The sequence below is a fragment of the Microtus oregoni genome, unplaced genomic scaffold (genome assembly GCF_018167655.1).
Source record: "Microtus oregoni isolate MIOR12 unplaced genomic scaffold, Mior012 000029F_ref0000214, whole genome shotgun sequence".
Taxonomy (NCBI): domain Eukaryota; kingdom Metazoa; phylum Chordata; class Mammalia; order Rodentia; family Cricetidae; genus Microtus; species Microtus oregoni.
This window is the reverse complement of record NW_024543088.1, coordinates 5667591-5680964: the sequence shown is the minus strand read 5'-3', so window position 1 is coordinate 5680964 and position 13374 is coordinate 5667591. Positions and strand designations below refer to the sequence as shown.

The following is a 13374-nucleotide window of genomic DNA, read 5'->3' as shown; positions in this document are numbered from 1 at the left end:
GCGATAGGACTCCGCTCTCTATTGGTTGAGTCTGGATGGGGGCCGGCACGCGGGCTCGGGCGCTCCCGGCATCCCTTGCGGGGCGGTGGCGGCGGCGGGCGAGAAGGAGGGCACGGCGGAGTGCAGGGTGAAGTGGGGAGGGCGGCTGAGAGACCTGAGGGGAAGCCGGGCCGGAGGCCGCCGCCGCCACCATGCAGGAAATCATCGCCAGCGTGGACCACATCAAGTTCGACTTGGAGATCGCCGTGGAGCAGCAGCTCGGGGCGCAGCCGCTGCCCTTTCCTGGCATGGACAGTGAGCACGGGGCCCGGGGGGTGGGCGACGCCGATTCTGATCAGGAGTTCCCTCTGCCCTGAGTCGCGGGAACCTCACCTTCGCTCAGCTCCTCCTCTTCCGTCTTGGGATGTCCCATTGTCAGTGGAACTCGGGAACCCTTTCCTTGGATCCTTGATTCCCCGGGGGCAGCCCTCGGGACAGCAGGACCTTGTCGGTAGTTCGAGTGAACGCGTGTTATCCTGAAATGGGACTCCCCTCTCCCACCCTGCTCCAGCTAGAGCAAAGCCCTAGAACGTCTCCCACTTCCACCTCTTGGAGCGCTCCTTTCTTAACTTCGGTCAGAAGTGGCTGTTGAGTAGACCTTCACTCCAGGCACTCACCTCAGGGTCTCCTGCCCCACCCAACACAGACCCCTGGGGAAACCCTTCTCTCTACTGTCCCTCTTTAAATAATGACTGTTTTCCCATGCTGGTGGGATATCTTTCGTTTGGGGGAGCCTCTCCAGTTCAGATCCGGTCTTTGGCCAGGTCGTTCCTGCATTGACATTATGTCCACTCTTAAAACAGTCGGCGTTTGTTTGACTTAATGGCACTACCTTGAGACCATGGGACAGTATGTGTGAGGCAGCTCTTCTCCACCCTACACCACAGATCCAAAGCCTGTGGAGGCAGGTGCACAGTAGTAAGCCCTTCTTATGCCTCCTTCCTTGGAGAGTCAGGGATGTGCATAACTTGGGTAATTCTCCAGCTTTGTCTTGTGGTTGTGTTGAGTATGCCAAAACCCAGCAAGGCTACAGACCCTCCTTACTGGTTCAGTGGTGATGCTCTTTGAGAAAAAAAAATTCTGCCCCGAAGAATTAGCCATCCTCTCAGTCCCCATGACTGGATTTCTGACCTTAAAGAAGGAGGCAAAACCAACTACGATATAGAAAGAAAGATCACAAATACTCTGAGATGGTATTTTTGTTTGTATTAAGACCGTTTCAGGTAGTCTGATCTGGCCTGGAATTTCTTGTGTAGCCAAGGACGCCGTTGAAGTCCTGATCCTCCTCACACCTTCACTCCCAATTTCTGTAGTACTAGACTGAACCCAGATCTTTGTGTGTACTTCTCAGGCACTCTGCCAACTGAGCTACATCTCCAGCCTTTGTTCTTCCTTATTTATTTTGTTTGTTTTTGTATTTTGAGGCAGTCGGGCTATATAGCCAAGGCTGGCTGAGATCTTCCTGCCTCAGTTTCCTTCTCCTAGGTACTGGGATCACTAGTGTACACCATCATGCCCAGCAGCGTCTTTACCACTTTAACTCTGACCTAGCAGTACCTGCCTGCTTCTGGGAGGCCACTGAATCTCTTGGAAGTTGGCAAGAGGCACTTGAGTGGCTTAAGGAACACCATCTCTGGTTTCTGTTTTTTTAAGTTTGTTTTCTAGAAATGCACGCTGATAGATCAGTGGAAACTGTTTATGAAACCAAGAATTGTTCGTTCAGCAACCGTGGCTGATGAATTTCCAAACTCAACAGAATAGATGGCCCTGGCCCAACTGACTGCCACTACATCCTGACTCTGTAGTTTTACGTAGTTTTACTACCCTCCCAGAGCTGCCTGCACCAGTGGGGATGAAAGGCTGCGCTCCTTTGTAATTCCATGTGGACCTTGCATATTAAGGCCTGGCCTGCTTTTTAGTCTTCACTTGCATTCTACTAGGCACCTGCCTGTTCTGGAATCTGTCCCTGCTTAGAAGCGTCATATACTCATTGTTATTTCCTGTGAGACCATTCATTCCGTCTTAATGTACCTGTAAATTAACTCTCCTAGGAGGTATGAGCTGGGGGTAATTAACATTTCTGTGAGCTTGTGTTCCTTCTTGCCTTTTCCACCCACTCTTAAATATCTTGGAAGCTATGGGCTTTCAAGAAGATCTCAGAAAGAACATCGTGTTTGTTTCCCACCATACAGGTCACATTTCACAGGTTTGGCTTAAACAAGTAGTATTTGCTTTGAGACAGGGTGTGACTCTGTAGCCCTAGCTACAGAGGTCTAGAACTCAGAGATTCATCTGCCTCTGCCTCTTTTTTTGAGACAGGGTTTCCCTGTGTAACAGTCCTAGCTGTCCTGGAACTAACTCTTGTAGACCAGGCTGGCCTCAAACTCACAGGGATTCACCTGCCTCTGCCTCTGCCTCTGCCTCCCGAGTGCTGGGATTAAAGGTGTGTGCCACCATGCCAGTTATGAGCTTTGTAGTTTTTGCCAGCTCACTACACCCTGGATTAGAGATCCTAAGAGCCTCCCATTGGCACCTGGCTTTGGTTGATAACGAGCTCTTTCCTTTTACAGAGTCGGGGGCTGCTGTCTGTGAATTCTTTCTGAAAGCTGCCTGTGGCAAAGGTAAGAAAATCTTGACTTCCTCATGTCCTTCTGAGGTCCCCGACTTTGTCTGCTAGCAGATTTACAGGCCACCAAGTTTGCTTGTGTTGCTTTCTATAGGTAGGTGTCCCTAAATAAAGCTATGGCTTGGATAGGCCAGAAGGATGGTTCTACCCAAAACTTAAACACAGACTGAGCCTGCCTAACTTAAGGGCTGCTTTCTTGTGTCACAACCTTCTCAGACATGGGCATTGGGGACATAGAGGCTTTCAGGAACTTCTCAAGGTTCCAGAATTACGTGTAGCAGCACCCAGTGTTTGAATACAGACTTTTTTTTTTTTTCATAATTCCAGTGTGTACACGCTGTTCTTCAATGGCTTCTTTCTTCTTAGTTGACACTAACCAGACCTCCACAGAGGCTCTGGGAGCCTGGTTATTCATTGATTCATAGGTAATAGTGGGCAGAACCTTATGTGTCATGCATACACCTGGGCATCTTCCTCCCTCTGGAAATTTTTTTAGGAAACTAATTTTAATCATAAACTTAAATAGGGAGCAAGACCCAGAGCAAAGGGATGGTTTGGGTAGGTAAATTGAATGGGAGTCCAGCGAGTTTGGACTCCACAATGCAGTTACTTGCTGCTGAAGCAGAAGGCCTTGGAGGTAGACCAAATAGCTTGACTTTATGGTTTCTGGTCATTGCATCCTGATCTCATTCCCAAATGTTTGCTCAGTTACTGTGCCCTCTGACTCTTAGGTAGCTTGACAGATGTTGGCGGGCTGTTGTTTTTTCTTAAACTTCAATAAAATTGTCCTTGGCTTCCTTTTGAGTCCATTTTTAAATTCCTTTATTAATTAGATTAAGTATTCCCAAAAGGGATTCCCAGTTCCCCAGATAATGTGTCCTGAAATTTCCTAGGAATATGACCACCCATCTTGTGCTGTAAAGCTATCCTTAATTTATGGTACTGTAGCTGTCCCTTAGCTGCTAGCTACATACATGTGCTGACCAATCAAAATCTTTAGGCATAGTTCTTCAGTCACACTGCTGTGAACTCAGATGCTCACCAGTCACACGAGGCTAGTGGCTGCTCTTCTGGATAGTGAAGGTGTAGAGCCTTTCTTTCCATTGTGGCCAAAAGTTCTTCTGGTCAGGGCTGGTCTCATCTTTCTTGGTCACAGCCTTAGTCTCAGCAGACCTGCCGGCAGTTCCAAGTGTGACATCCCCAGAGGATGTTCTGTCCCATCAGGGTAAGACATTACCCTATCCTGCTGCAGAAGGACACTGCTCCTGTTTATGCATGTCATATCCCTTCAGTTATAAAGCTGATATTAATCTTGAGGCATTTTTCATAGGACATGGCCTCCCTGGAGTCTGGGATTCTGCTAATGGCCCTCTTTATCCTGTAAGGCATACTTTTTTACCTGTGTACCACCAGAACTGTTTTTTGTTTAAGAAACCAGCTGACCCACCCCAGACTTCTTATGTATCTGTCTTATGCTAGTGTCTGTGAAATTATGAGATGATATTTTAGTGTTTTGTTGTTTTTGTTTTGAGACATGGTCTCAACGTGTAGGGCTGTTAGGCCTGAAACTTCCTATATGGACCAGGGTGGCCTTAAACTCACAGAGATCCATCTGCCTTTATCTCGCGGGTGCTGGGCTTAAAGGTGTGTGCCATAACACCCTTAGTGTAACTGGAGGTTTCTCTCACACCCTCCAGTTCCCAAGTAACCATTTTGAGGCTTAATATTAATTATAAATGGTTGGTCAATGGCTCAGGCTTATTGCTAACTAGCTCTTACATTTAAATTAACTCATCTTTCTTTGTTGTTGTTGTTGTTGTTGTTGTTTGGTTTGGTTTTTCAAGACAGAGTTTGTTTCTCTGTATAGCTTTGGAGCCTGTCCTGGAACTCACTCTGTAGATCAGATTTCAAACTCAGAGATCCACCTGCCTCTGCCTCCCCAGTGCTAAGATTAAAGGCATGTGCCACCACTGCCTGGCAGGCTTTTCGAGACAGGGTTTCTCCATAGCTTTTGGTTCCTGTCCTGGAACTAGCTCTTGTAGACCAGGCTGGCCTCGAACTCAAGAGATCTGCCTGCCTCTGCCTCCCGAGTGCTGGGATTAAAGGCGTGCGCCACCACCGCCTGGCCCACTCAGGCTTAGTATTACTTAAAAATGCTTGGCCAGTGACTCAGACTTATTAGCTAGCTCTTACATTTAAACTAACCCATTTTTAAATCTATGCTTTGTCACGTGGTTCTTGGCTTGTTACCTATTTTTTTACAGGTCTTACTTCATTGGCGGCTGGCTGGCTTGCTTACTGGTGTCTCTTTCGACTCTGTCCTCTTTTCTCCCCCTGTATTCAGTTTGACCTTCCTCCCCAATCTTATTCTGCCTGGCTATAGACCATATCAGCTTTATTTATCAACCAGTGAGAACAGCACATTCATGGTGTACAGAAGGATAGCCCACATCACGGCCATATTTTAGTTGGGTTTTTCTAAAATACTTTAAACTCAAATACATGGCTATTAAAATATAAAGTGGGCTAGAGCAATGGCTCCAGAGTTAGGATCACTGACTGCTCTTCCAGAAGACCGAAGTCCAGTTCCCAGCACCCACATGACTCTCACAACCCTCTGTAACTCCAGTTCCAGGGGATCTGACACCTTCCCCCGCTTTCTGGCCCCTGCAGACACCTACATACCCATAAAGTGTAGTGTTTGCTGGTTTGCCACCTAAATCCACATTGCCTTCTCCAGAGATACCACTGCTGGTAGTTCAAAGTGTAGGATGGCAGCTCTCCAGCTCCCGCTGGGTTCATTTCCACCTGAACCTAGTATCTCTTCACTCTTCCTTGGCAGGGGGCATGTGTCCATTCCGGCACATTAGTGGTGAGAAGACAGTTGTATGCAAACACTGGCTGAGAGGACTGTGCAAGAAAGGGGACCAGTGCGAGTTCTTGCATGAGTACGACATGACCAAGATGCCCGAGTGCTACTTTTACTCCAAGTTCGGTAAGGCACGTAGAATCCTGGGAGGCTCAGAGAGAATTAGTCATAGGAAATTCTGTGTAAGATATGAATTGGCTTCAGCAGAGTGAACTAGGAAGATCCCAGAGGGAAGTCCTGAGCTAAAGGCTAAGAAAGGTCTAGTAGTGGCTGTGGATTCATCTCGGGCAACAGGGAAGCAGTTGTGGCTAGGTGAAGGGCACTGGGTCTATAAGCAAGCAAGTGGACTGGGCCATTCCTCTGCTCTGTAAGTAGAATGTGTTAACGTTGATTGCAAAGGGCAGTGTGAAGGTGTATCCTCATGCTGGGGGTCCAGCACCTGAAGCTCCTGAGAGGTGCTGGTCCACACATGTTATCTTCAGTAAGGCTTACCCATGCCACCACAGAGACCCAGCTTTAACTCCCAAATAGCTCTCCTAATGTTTCTCCTAAAGGTCAGAGTTCCTCAAACCTTCTCTGTGGCAGCTCATAGATGGGAAGAATCAACAGTCCTGTCTCGGTGGATACACTTGAATCTGGTCTCCCGCCACCTAGGGATTCCCCAGTCAGCTGCTCTAGTACCCTCTCAGCAGCAGCGATGTGTGTGAAGGCAGGACTTGTCACAGCCCCACAGACTGCTCTCTGCTAGTACATGATCCCGTTTAGGAGCCAGTCCCAGCACAGTTCCATGAGGCTATGTGTCCACATTTCCTGCAGGGGAATGCAGCAACAAGGAGTGCCCCTTCCTGCACATCGACCCTGAGTCCAAGATCAAGGACTGCCCTTGGTATGACCGTGGCTTCTGTAAACATGGTAGGTGACAGGAGGCCTCCTCAGGCCCACCTAATCCCCAAGACTACCAGATGATCCTCTTGGGACATCACTTTCTCAGCCCTACCTGGCTCAGCAAACCTGACCTACTGGAGCCAGTGAAGCTGTTTGTTTGTTTGTTTGTTTGTTTGTTTGTTTGCCTTATGGCAGGTGGTGTACTGTATAGCCCACATGCTGGTTTTAAACTCAGTTCTTTTTGGTTGGTCTCCCAAGTGCTGGGATTTCAGGTGGGTGCCATCACGCATGGCTGTGGGGCATTTTAGTACCCTTCATTTCCCTCAATCCTCCCAAGGAAGCTGTGAGCATGGTGTTCCTGCTTGCACTTTTGATAAGCTCAGCATGGAGAGGCTGGTGTGCTGCACACTGTCCCCTGTGAATAAGAAAGGAAGCCAGCTTTTGAAGCTACACTGTGGCTCTCTGAGCAGAGCTCTGACTGATAGTGGAACATTTAAGCATTGTCTCACTGAAAGGAAGTCTGAATGTCCTGAATGCTGGGTTTTACAGGTCCCCTGTGTAGGCATCGGCACACTCGGAGAGTCATTTGTGTAAATTACCTCGTGGGATTCTGTCCTGAGGGACCCTCATGTAAATTCATGCAGTGAGTATCCTGGTACCAGCTCTGCTGCTGCCCTCTGAGTACATCCTAGGTACACCTTGGCTTTGGTTTCTGGGTGGTGTCCACCCTAGGGTCTGGGTAGAGCTGAGAGGTGTAGAGGAGCCACTGCTATGTCTGCTGCCGCTTCTACTTGGAGAGCCTAAAGGAGCTCTGTGTAGCCCAGCATTTAACCTTCCCTGAGCCGTGACCTTGAGAGTCTAAGGCACACCTGATAACTTGGTAGTTGTGGATCTGAGCTTCTGTCTGAAGTAACATGGGGACTGACGAAGCCTTCCCTCCCGCTGCTGCTTTGGTCCACATTACCCAACCTGCAGCAGTTGTATAGTTGCCTGGTTTGTCCTGTGGTCCCTGCCTTACTGAAGGCAAGTGGCCAGTGCTGCTACTAGTAGGTCCTGCTCCTTGATGAAAGCCCTGAAGCTTGCATCTGGTCCAGGGATGCCTGCTTGTCACCAAGTGTTTCTGTGCATTGTCAGGAGGGAAAGGAGCTTCCATGTACGCTCCCTCTCCTGCACAGCACAAGTACCAGGATGGCCACGCCTTCCTTTAGAGCAGCGCTTGCCCAAGGGCTCCGCCGTCAGTTCTTTTGTGCCAGTCTCACTCTGTCTTAGACTCTGGGGTGTTTGCTGAGAGGGTAAGTGTAGTTTTCAGACACCACCTGATCTGTCTCCTCTCATGCCCCGTTGTCTTCTTGGACCAGCCCTCGATTTGAACTGCCCATGGGAACCACTGAGCAGCCCCCACTACCACAGCAGACGCAGCCTCCAACAAAGGTATTGTACCTGGTTCCTCTCTGGCCACATTGGCCTGCAGAGGTGGTCTCATTATCCACTCAGTGTGAGGTCTGCTATAAACCCCACTGGGGGGACCTTGTGAGGAAGGCAAAGGGGAAGGCAGGAGAGAGGTGATGTACCCTCTCATTGCGACAGAAAAATCAGAGCAAAGCAGTTTGCTTGTTTCAGAAATGGAGGGCAGCAAGCCCCAGAGTAGGTGGGAGATAAGTTCATGTAGCAGAGTCACCGTAAGCATGGGACTGTGCAATTGTGGCTCAGTGGTCTCTGCCTTGGGAACTGGGAGCAAGGGCTCAGGGGCTGGCCCATGTTTGGCTGTTCTTACTTCTGAGCCAGAACCTTCCCTTTACAAAGGAGGAAACTTGGCCTCCTGCAGGGAGTGATTTACCTGATGGGCTACCACCAAGCAATGGCAGAAGTAGAGCACAACCAAGGTTGTCTGATAACTGGCCAGTGCTAGCATGGCTCCTGTGGGGATTATGGTCACAGACATTTATAAGACTAGCCAGCCCAATCCAGTATTTATCCCTAAGCATAAGGGAAGAGAGAAATGCCATGGATAAATGGGGATGTATGTAGTGCTCAAACAGGGCACCCTGGGCTTGCTGACAGGAGTGGGCCATTAGGCCCAGGGGAAGGGCTGGCCTGCACAACAGGCAGGGCCTTAAGCAAGTCTCTACATCAGCTAACTGCCCTCCTGAAGCCTGACTTTGGCTGGCTGGCTGGCTTTTAAGTCAGCTACTACATCCCATTTTAGTCCTTCCAGTGCCAGAGTCTGAAGGGGCCTGCACAGACCCCCCCCCCCCCCCCCCCACTGTCAGGAGATGGTGGCACAAAGGAAATCAGACTTCCTGAGGAAAGCCAGACAGTCCCTGGTGCAACTGATAGCCTGGGGGTTCATAGCTCTAGCCTGACATTTCCTGGGTCAGAGCCAAGACGCCATCTGGTTGGAGGTGCTTTGCTCTGGAATCCCTACTTAAAAGCCCCACTCCCCTTTCCCATGTGACTCCCTAGAGGAGGGCCCTCTCAGCCCCTAGACTGCAGGCCAGCGTGTCAGGCTCCAACTGTTTTTCTGTGACTGTTGCTCGCCGTGTAGGCTGCTAAACATCTGGCTGAACCAAGCGTTCATCCTGACCTGAAGCTAGAACCTCAGAAACAAAAGTAAGGCCTGATCATGCCCTCACCCCACTGCCCAGAGACTTCCTCTTGTCTCTTCCATGTTTTCTTTTCTACTTTTAGTTCTCGTTTTTGTGTGTCTGCATGGTGTTTTTCGGACAGCAGCTCCTGCCATCATCACCAGAACTTTCTCTCCGGCCCACTCTCCTGGGGCAGGCCATTGCAGAAGCCCTCTTCCTGCTGGTCATGCAGGAGAGGTCCCGTCCTCTTTTTTTTCCGTCCCCACTGGTAGTCCGCGTGCACGTGTTTTCCGCAGTAAAACCGTGTTGTGTAACTCTTTCCAGCAAAGTAACAATCCGCCATTACAAAGGTCGTCCTCCTTGATCCAGTTAACGAGTCAGAACTCTTCTCCCAATCAGCAGAGAGCCCCTCAGGTCATTGGGGTCATGCAGAGTCAAAACAGCAGTGCAGGCAACCGGGGACCCCGGCCGTTGGAGCAAGTCACTTGCTACAAGGTGAGTCTCAAGGATGGGGTGGGGATCACTGGGGTACGGGGTAGAGTCTTCAGTTAGTGGTCATTCCCTCCCTCCTCAGAAGTGTTAGTGCTGGTTTGAAGAGTGAAGGTGGGCCACTGTGGTGAGCTAATCACCATCCTACTTCCTGTACTGCCAAGACGGGGTAGAAGAAGGTACATGTGCTGTTGAATGAGTACACTGTGCTTTGAAGTGAGAATTTCCAAAAAAGGTAGAGGAAGAAAATGGAAATGCTTCAGGGTAGAATGATGCTCAAAGCAGCCTTTGTGTGCATGCCAAAGGAACAGGACAAAGCGTTAGGCCTACACTGGTAGGAATTGGATTAGGAACGCTCAGTAGTCTATACAAGAAATGAACTCTGAGTGATAGATGGCAGAGAGTCTCATGAGAATCTGTAGTTGCTTGCTAGACCTTATGTGAATATGAACTTGTGTTTGTATCTTTTGGTAAGAGCTGAAAGGTTAAAAACTTGAGGGTCTGCCATTGCCACCTGGCAGAAACAAATCCCCTCCTGCTCTGAGGGATATATCAACAGCTAGAGTTCTGAAGGATAAACTTGTGATTAAAAAAATCAGAAAATATGCTGGGAAATGTCCCACATGGTGGGGTGTCAGCAGTGACACCCACAGAAATAGATATGTGAGGACTTCATGTGTGGGAGGTGGCTCAGTGGGTAAGACATTTGTTTTGTAATCACAGGGACCAGAGTTTGGATTCCTAGCACCTGTACATCTCAGGTGAGCATGGCAGCTTGCCTATCCAGCTCACTAGTGAATACAAGGTCCCAGAGCTAGGTGAACTCTAGGTTCATTTGAGACTCTGCCTCAGTAAAGTAGAGAGAAGGAATGCTGTGTCACATGTGGGCTTGTATATGTAAGCCTGCACACACACACAAATGCATAAAAAATACTAGAGGTAGTATCTATGTGTGCACACGCATACATTCCTAGAGCAAGCCTGATCTACATAACATTCTATCCTCTTTTTTTTTTTGTAATGTCTTAGGCTCATTCCATGGCTACACATGGAAATCTGATCTTTTTCAAAGGCTACATAACCACAACTTATTTCACCAGTTCTGTTAAAAGACAAATTATTGATGGCTTTTGTTCCTAACAATAGCACTGATTTGAATACTTGAGTATTAGTTAATTCTTGTCTAATATCTACTGGCATCTGCTTTTTGCTGGAAGTTCTGAATCACAGGATGCTCATATCCATGGCTTTAGGTAAGACCATGGCCTAGGGCAGTGCCAGACAGCCAGGCATTGTTTGATACCCTGCTCTACAGGTGGAGGTGGGGGGAGGCAAGCATTTACAGAAAACTCAAAGGAAAGATGTGTGTGGATTCAAGTGCCCTAAGCTCGCTGACTCCACATCTCCTCTCCACTTTCTCTGACATAGTGGAGCTGGGGAGGAAGAGCTTTCCTGGTAATTTCTCAAAGACAGCATCCACTATCAGCTTAGCTGTCATTTTGCTCCCATTGATCACCGTGCAGCAGTGTCTCCTCTATGAAGCAGACACTCAGGTCCTGAGACTCTGAGAGAACAGGGCTCCCTACCACAGGGGTGGTATACTGTCCATATTAAATGTCTTGAAAGAGTCTGCATTCCCTAGGACCAGCTATGGAGATAAGTGTATGTGCCAGGTCCAGGGAGTGGGGCTTCCTGGTGGGCATACCAGTCCAAGGGTTGGACTGGATGCTATCTAGACTACTCATCCACACAGAAGCCACATCTGAGTGGTGGTATGGGTAGCACATGCCTTTAAACCAAGCACTTGGGAACCAAAGGCAGGCAGATCTGTGAGTTCAAGGCTAGCCAGGGCTATACAGTGTGAGACCTTGTTTCAAAGTGGGGGGAGGGTTAGAATAGAAAAGAAAAAGTACTGGATACTGACAGACTGCCACTAAGGAAGCCAGGACTGAGCTAGCATGGGCATGCAAATCTCATGGGAATCAACACAGAGTTGTGGTCTGCTGCCATCTCTTGCCCATTTGTTCAGTGCTAGGCCAACACTGCTGTTCACTTCTAAATAATTCTCTTTTGAGGAGGTACAAGAGCAGGCACTATAAAAGGGCTAAGTTAGGGTTAGTGATAGCTCTGTCAGGTGACACAATACCTTCTCCAGGTTGAAGGACTGGCCCTTCGCTCTGGCCCTGTGATCAAAGCCTGTCCTCAGATAGCTTAGAAATGTAGGCAAGATTCAGGAGGGAAAGCTTCAGACATAGGCCACCTCAGTGTTCTCAGCAATGGCTCCCTGAATTGGGGCAGGAGCCTGGTGGCTTCTGTTGGGTTGGTCCCTCCTATCTTTTCTAGGAACCCCAGACCTTACCAGCTCAGAGGTAAGGTGATTGGCCTGCCCTGTGGAGGGCCGGTGGGGGAGCTCTTTGCTGTGGGAGCCCCTGTTGGGCAGGTGTGGTGGGGCTGGGGAGCTGCTCCCCGTCCTGCTTCATTGCCTCTTCTGAGTTCTTCACAGGCTGTAACTTGGTGGGCACTGCGTTAGCTTCCCAACTCTCATGCTTTTCTCTTTCCTTCCCCCATGTTCCCAGTGTGGCGAAAAAGGACACTATGCCAACAGATGCACCAAAGGGCATTTGGCCTTTCTCAGTGGACAGTGACAGCAGCTGGAATCCGGAGCAGCCTGAGAGCCATGCTGTTGGGAACAAGCACTTAGCTGCTGAATGTAGTGCTGTCAGGACTTTGGCTAGAGCCGCAGGCACACCTGCCAGGGCTCCTTTTGAGGGGCCCTGTCTGTCCTGTCATTTTGCAGTAATCATTTTTTTTTTTTTTAAGAAGGAACATATGCTTCAGTTGGGTCCCCTGAGCCAGAGTTTGCTTGGACATCAGTGCCTCATTTATTGGACTCCCTGCATTCTGCCCTCTTGGAGAGAGAGAAGCTGTGCTTCTTGGTCCTGTGTGGAAGATGGCCAGCATCTCCCATCAGAGGGCCTCATTAAACACCAGCACCTGGAGAGGATGGGTAGCTCATGTGGGGTTGTGGCCAGGTCAGCCTGCTTTCTCCATGTCCAGCTGAAACCTCAAGCTGTGCCTATGAATGTGACTTGAACAAGGGAGCCCTTCCTGACAAGCTTGGAGCATTCACTGCCTGGCTTGGCCTTGGCTTTTTGAAAGGTGTCAGGCTCCCACGCTGAGCTACTTTTCTGGGCTTGCTTTCTTGTGGAGCACCTACCTGACAGTGCTTCAGGTCCACCTTCAGCCAGTGCAAACCACTTTTACATAGCTGACCCAGTTGATCTGCGCCTACCTCCTGCCAAGCAAGCTCTGTGCTGTCACTCAGACCCCTGTGGCATGCAGAGGCCACCCATCCTTGAGCCTAGAAAATGTGAATCCATCACCTGCAACCTGCTGGGCGAGTGGGCCTATCTGAGTTCAGTTAAAATACTTTTTATGAAGTTGATTAAAAAGCTTGGTTTTTAACCTATGTTTCATTACTTTAGGGACTCCTGAGGAGCTTCCCTTTTAGCAGATGTCGATCTCACAAAGACAAGTGACTGCTGCTGGAAAGGGACTTTGCATGGTACCTCACATTACCTTTGATAACCAGTAGGCCCTATGCAGTGGGTATTCTCCCTTCCTCTCCTCCACTCCCATGAGGAATTAGTAGCTTGGCCTTAAATCTTGAAGAGACTGGAATGGTAAGTGTTCAGGTAGAGTGGTGAGCTTGCTTCAGGAAGGCCTGCACATCTCATTATCCATCCCCAAGGTTTCAATTCTGGTCATTTTACCAGTGCGCTGGTGGTCCTCGTGCAGAAAAGAAGGGTCGGTGGGCGCTTGCATTATCCCCAAAGCCCCTGCATTGTTAAGATGTCCAGGAGTAGGCTGGAGTGATGGCT

The 13374-nt window shown here is 49.2% G+C and overlaps 1 protein-coding gene across 3 annotated transcripts; it reads left to right on the top strand.

Annotated features, from left to right (window-relative positions):
• The first annotated feature begins 94 nt into the window (after positions 1-94).
• On the top strand, positions 95-12958 carry Cpsf4 (cleavage and polyadenylation specific factor 4). 3 transcript variants are annotated; one of them, XM_041678018.1, is made up of 8 exons: positions 95-294; positions 2610-2660; positions 5508-5660; positions 6351-6446; positions 6969-7062; positions 7778-7850; positions 9407-9499; positions 12070-12958. In XM_041678018.1, the coding sequence occupies exons 1-8, from the start codon at positions 192-194 to the stop codon at positions 12136-12138; spliced, it is 732 nt and encodes a 243-aa protein (XP_041533952.1). In that variant the 5' UTR covers positions 95-191; the 3' UTR covers positions 12139-12958. The 3 variants fall into 3 exon arrangements, with proteins under 3 accessions (XP_041533952.1, XP_041533951.1, XP_041533950.1); XM_041678017.1 differs by having other exon boundaries at positions 9404-9499; XM_041678016.1 differs by having other exon boundaries at positions 9329-9499.
• Positions 12959-13374: the final 416 nt, after the last annotated feature.